Genomic DNA, 5,047 nt, shown 5'->3' on the forward strand with positions numbered 1-5,047 from the left:
CAGCTCCCCTCCCGGGTCCCCGGCGTCCAGCCTCCCCGCCGTGCTCTGGGCTGGGAGGGGGCCGAATCGCCAGCCTAATCTCCCCGGCTGGCCGTGCGGAGGCGGAGAAAGTAGGTCACAGCCGCCTTCCCGCCCCCCGCGGAGCCCCCTCGGGCGGGGGGTCGTCAGCTCTGCCTGCATGTCCGCGCCGCGGCGCTCACACTGCCTCTCGGGGCCTGTCCGCCCCACACGGGCGTCCCCCACCTCCAAAGAGCGCCCCTTCCCTCCCTCCGGCTCTCACTAGCTCGGCAGCCCGGTCTATTTTTAGCTCGTGCCCACCCCCTGGACCCTGGGAACGTTCATGAAGGGGCGGGTCTTGGGGGTGTGTTGGGGGGGTTCTTCACGGCGGAAGTTGTCTGTATCCCACCGCCTGGCCTTGGGAGCCTTCTCTGACCGCTTTGTGGGTTGGGGGGCTGCTGAGAGTATGAGTTTTTCTGAGGCTGCAGGTTTTGCTCCCATGTAGGTGGCGGAGGGAGGAGTGGTCACTGTGGTGATTTGTGTGCATCAGCCAGCCAGGTGTCCGTGACAGTCGGATGACTTGGGAGCCTCCCCAGGCTGACCATGGCAGGACTCAGGGAGTTGTAGTGGTTGGGGGGGGTCTAGTGACCTGCACAGGTGCAGGTGAGGGGTGGAATTCTTCCAAGAGGGATGGTCAAGCTGGGACGTTGAGACACAGGGGACACTGTGTGACAAGGTTTACAATTTTTCCACACTGATTTGTCACTGTCCCCATCAGTCCACCTACTCAGGGGCCCACGAGGTGGGTCCCATGCAATCCATGCCCTCAGGGAACTCAAACTCCAGCCCCTGGAATGAAAGAATCCAGCAATGCTTGGGAGAGCCAGAGGACTTCGTGGAAGAAGGGTCTTCTGAGATGGAAGGATTGGGAGTCCAGGGTGGTGGGAACAGCCGGCCCCTGGGCCCTTACTTCAGGCAGGGGAGCCATGGAGAAACCCCACCAAGGGAAGGCTGTGGGAGATTCTGCCTTTCCTCCTTGCTTCTGCCCAGGGTGCTGGGTGTGAGCTGAGGGTGGGGTGACTGTCGAAGGTTCTAACAAGCTGTCTCTGAGAGATTTGTAGCTAGGCTAGAGTGTTAGGTCTTGCATTTCAGGAACTGTGTTCAAAGTTTGGCTTCTGAAGGGCACCAGGAGAGAGATTTTGCTATTCATATCTGAGGGTCCAGGCTCTGCAGGGTGGCATGAGAGTTTGCTTGTGAATGGTGGCCAGTACCTGCTTAAAAAGTCACCATGCTAGCACAGCTTTAAGCATGAGTATGAATGCAGAGGTAACAGATGTGTGCCTTTTCAGGACTAAGCATGGTTCAGAAGTTGGAAATGTAATTGGAGGCAAAGTAACAGCAGCCTATACTTGGAGTTGCCCCAGCAACAAGAGTTTAGGTCTCTGTGGCCTCCACAAGGTCGGGCTTTACTGTGCCTTAGGACCAGGAGGGGGCTGGGAGTCATGGCTGGAAGCCAGACACAACTGCCTGCTTCCAGCTTGTCTCATTTTGCTCCCAGGGGAAGGCTCTAAGACATCTCTGTGACTCTGTGACCAGTCCCAGTCCAGAACTTCAGAGTGGGTAGAGGGTTACGTGGGGATAGGTGAGGTTATGGTGGGAATGTTAGGCCCTGCTGACCCTGTTTCCTCCTCCCTAGCCTTTATCCTCCTCTTCTACCTCGTTTTTTATGGGTTCCTCACCGCCATGTTCACCCTCACCATGTGGGTGATGCTGCAGACTGTCTCCGACCATACCCCCAAGTACCAGGACCGACTGGCTACACCGGGTGAGTTTCGAGGCTTCCCCTGCCAGCTACTCTAACTGCTCTTGTGCCCCCAAACCTCCAGAAGGAACTCATAGTTCCTTCTAGGAGTTTAATTCTGATGACCCAATCCCCATGTTCTGGGAAGTTCTTCTTGGAATCTGTCCACCTTCCCATTTCCTGCAGTTGGGAGCTGTGTGATTTGGGCATGTGGCAAATAACCATGGGAGATCACCCTCCCGTGAAGACAATCTCAGATATTCACCGCTGTCCCCACCCTGGTGTTCCCTGTGTCCATTTTATTCCCTCTGTGTGCAGCCCCTCATCTTATAGATACCCCCAACTTCTGCCTTTGTCGGCTGTAGGCTTGATGATTCGTCCCAAGACTGAGAACCTTGATGTCATTGTCAATGTCAGTGACACTGAAAGCTGGGACCAGCATGTTCAGAAGCTCAACAAGTTCTTGGAGCGTGAGTGTGGGCCTGGCTATGTGGCAGTTCACGACTTCAGGCAGGGGACTGGGGACCTTGGAAGTGAAGCATCTGGCCCCTGACTCTCTCCCTCCCACCTCCTTAGCTTACAACGACTCTATCCAAGCCCAAAAGAATGATGTCTGCCGCCCTGGGCGCTATTATGAACAGCCAGATAATGGAGTCCTCAACTACCCCAAACGTGCCTGCCAATTCAACCGGACCCAGCTGGGCAACTGCTCTGGCATTGGGGACCCCACCCACTATGGCTACAGCACTGGGCAGCCCTGTGTCTTCATCAAGATGAATCGGGTACCTGTGACCTTGGTCCCCAGGGTGAACGGAGGAAGGATCTGGGGACACCACCTGCAGACAGTTGCATCCTTTCACTGGGGCTAATGGGCATGAGAGAGACTTGGATGTTTGTGTAGCTGAAAGGAAAAGAGAGGCTCTTGGAGGCTAAGCTCTGTAGCTAGAAAGCTGGATGCCTTTTTTTTTTTTTTTTTTTTAAAGACAGGGTCTCGCTATGTTGCCAAGACTGGCCTTGAACTCCTGAAATTAAGCTATACTCCCGCCTCAACTTCCCTAGTAGTTGGGACTACAGTCCCTGGCTTAGCTTGGTCTGGATGCCCATCTTTGACAACTTCTTTCTCTGACTCTCTTCACCTTCCATCCTCACTCCAGGTCATCAACTTCTATGCAGGAGCAAACCAGAGCATGAATGTTACCTGTGCTGGGAAGGTGAGTTCGCTGGGCCTTGTCTGCCTGCTCACCTGCGTGTCCTTCATGGTTTCTGTGTAATTCACCTGTGTCTCCCTATCTTCTTTGCTCCTAGAGGCCCCATCACCCTAGAAACAAGGGGGTAAGAGTGGGCTTGTGGGCTCCACTGTAGCTTGAACTCCGAGGACCTCGCACTCCTCTAGCTTCTCTCTAGGATGCAGAGGCCTGCTCTCCTAGGGGCAGACACATGCCCTCCTTCACCAACGCCCTGGCCTCTGGCTTCTCTCCCTAATGCTTCCACCTTCTTCTTTATTCCCGGATTGTCCATATCTTTCGCTCTCCCTCCCATATGGCCCCCACCCGTCAGTTCCTTCTAGGTATCTGGTAGCTGCTGATCTGTTAGCACCATCTGCCACCACTTTGTTGTCCTTGGGACCCTGTTCCCCCCTACCCGCCCCCTGGTCTGTCCTTTCTAGAAACTTGCTGCTCCCTCTACATCCCCTTCCTTGCTTTCTATTCAACCCTTAATCATGTATCTGTTCTTTCTTGGCTCTGCTCCAGAAACTGATTCCTGAGGATGGGGTAAGAACTTGGGGTAGGAGTAGAGTAGGAGGCTTTCGTGTCATTAGCAGCCTTCAGGAGTTCCTAGAATGATGACAGAGACAGACCATCCCCTCATCTACACACGCAGACACACACAGACTCACAGCTCCAGGGAGGCAAACTTGAGACAGGAATAATCGGGGGCGAAGGAAGAACAAAAGAACAAATGGAAGTCTGGTGAGCTCCTGGGTGTCTGCCATCCCTAACTGGCTCACCCCCTATCTTCCTGCACCCCCACAGCGAGATGAAGATGCTGAGAATCTCGGCAACTTCGTCATGTTCCCTGCCAACGGTAACATCGACCTCATGTACTTCCCCTACTATGGCAAAAAGTTCCACGTAAGTCCCAGGGGAGGCCCAGGCTGATGGCGGGTGTGGGTGGTGAGCTAGGGAAGGAGGCCACGTTGCTCCAGGCCTAGACCCTGCACTACTCCTCCGGCCCAGGTGAACTACACACAGCCCTTGGTGGCCGTGAAGTTCCTGAATGTGACCCCCAATGTGGAGGTGAATGTAGAATGCCGCATCAACGCCGCCAACATCGCCACAGATGATGAGCGAGACAAGTTTGCCGGCCGTGTGGCCTTCAAACTCCGCATCAACAAAACCTGAGGCCCCTTCCTGCCACCCCATCTCTCTCCTGTGGATGCTCCTGGAATGTCCCTGACCCTGCCTGATCCCTCCCTCACCCACCCCAAAGGTATTTTTGATAACAGAGCTATGACTTGTCTGAGCCTCACACCCTTTTCCTTGACTTCTCAACCCAGCCTGAAGTCCATTGCGCCTCCCTATCACTCACATTTCCCACCAACTTCTCCCAACCTCAGATCAGTGAGAGGGAGCTGGGCTAAGATGGCCACAGAGGAATTAGGAGGCTTTCTAGTTCTGGTTTAGCTGTGAGAGCTATCCACTCTCCTGCCTGCATATCCCCTGAGAGTTATAGGAAGTGCCCACTGACCCACCCACCCAGCTACATACCCCCACCCCCCACACACATACAAATGTGCACACGTGTCTCATTTCACCCCTTTGCTTCCAGAGATGAATGTGGCACTCCGTCCTTCCATTCCTAAGCTCTAGTCACTGGTCCTTGATCTCTCACACTTTCTCCCTGTCTACACAGTCACCATCTTGGTGACTTTGAACTTATCTGGCTCCTGGGCAGGTGTTCTCCTCCTCTCCATCCCTATTCCCTCCTCTGAAATGCACCTTTTTGTAATTGAGGACAAGGTGGTTCTGTGGCCTTTTCCCTCTTTCCTGGCACATTCTGCTTCTCACCCTCTGGTGACTCTGTGAGCTGGGAAATGAGGGACTGGAAGCGAGGCCTCCGTTGGCCCTTCCTGAAAATCCTCTGGCAACCCCCGACTTCAGCACTTTCTTTCTTTCTTCCTTCCTTCCTTCCTTCCTTCCTTTCCTCCCTCCCTCCCTTCCTTCCTTCCTCCCTCCCTCCCTCCCTCCC

At 54.5% G+C, this 5,047-nt stretch overlaps 1 protein-coding gene across 2 annotated transcripts in view; it reads left to right on the forward strand.

The window, feature by feature from the left end:
- ATP1B2 (ATPase, Na+/K+ transporting, beta 2 polypeptide) overlaps positions 1-4,327 on the forward strand; it is a 5,183-nt gene extending 856 nt beyond the window's left edge. The window contains exons 2-8 of one of the 2 annotated variants that reach the window (XM_011958556.1): positions 1,068-1,073; positions 1,694-1,822; positions 2,164-2,268; positions 2,375-2,580; positions 2,953-3,009; positions 3,832-3,930; positions 4,036-4,327. In XM_011958556.1, the coding sequence (XP_011813946.1) occupies positions 1,068-1,073; positions 1,694-1,822; positions 2,164-2,268; positions 2,375-2,580; positions 2,953-3,009; positions 3,832-3,930; positions 4,036-4,200 (767 nt within the window). In that variant the 3' untranslated portion in view covers positions 4,201-4,327. Of the gene's footprint in view, positions 1-1,067; positions 1,074-1,693; positions 2,581-2,952; positions 3,010-3,103; positions 3,131-3,549; positions 3,571-3,831; positions 3,931-4,035 lie in introns of those variants that run through there. The other variant, XM_011958557.1, reaches the window with a different exon arrangement.
- Positions 4,328-5,047: the final 720 nt, after the last annotated feature.

This window comes from Colobus angolensis, unplaced genomic scaffold (genome assembly GCF_000951035.1).
Source record: "Colobus angolensis palliatus isolate OR3802 unplaced genomic scaffold, Cang.pa_1.0 Scaffold47, whole genome shotgun sequence".
Classification (NCBI taxonomy): Eukaryota; Metazoa; Chordata; class Mammalia; order Primates; family Cercopithecidae; genus Colobus; species Colobus angolensis.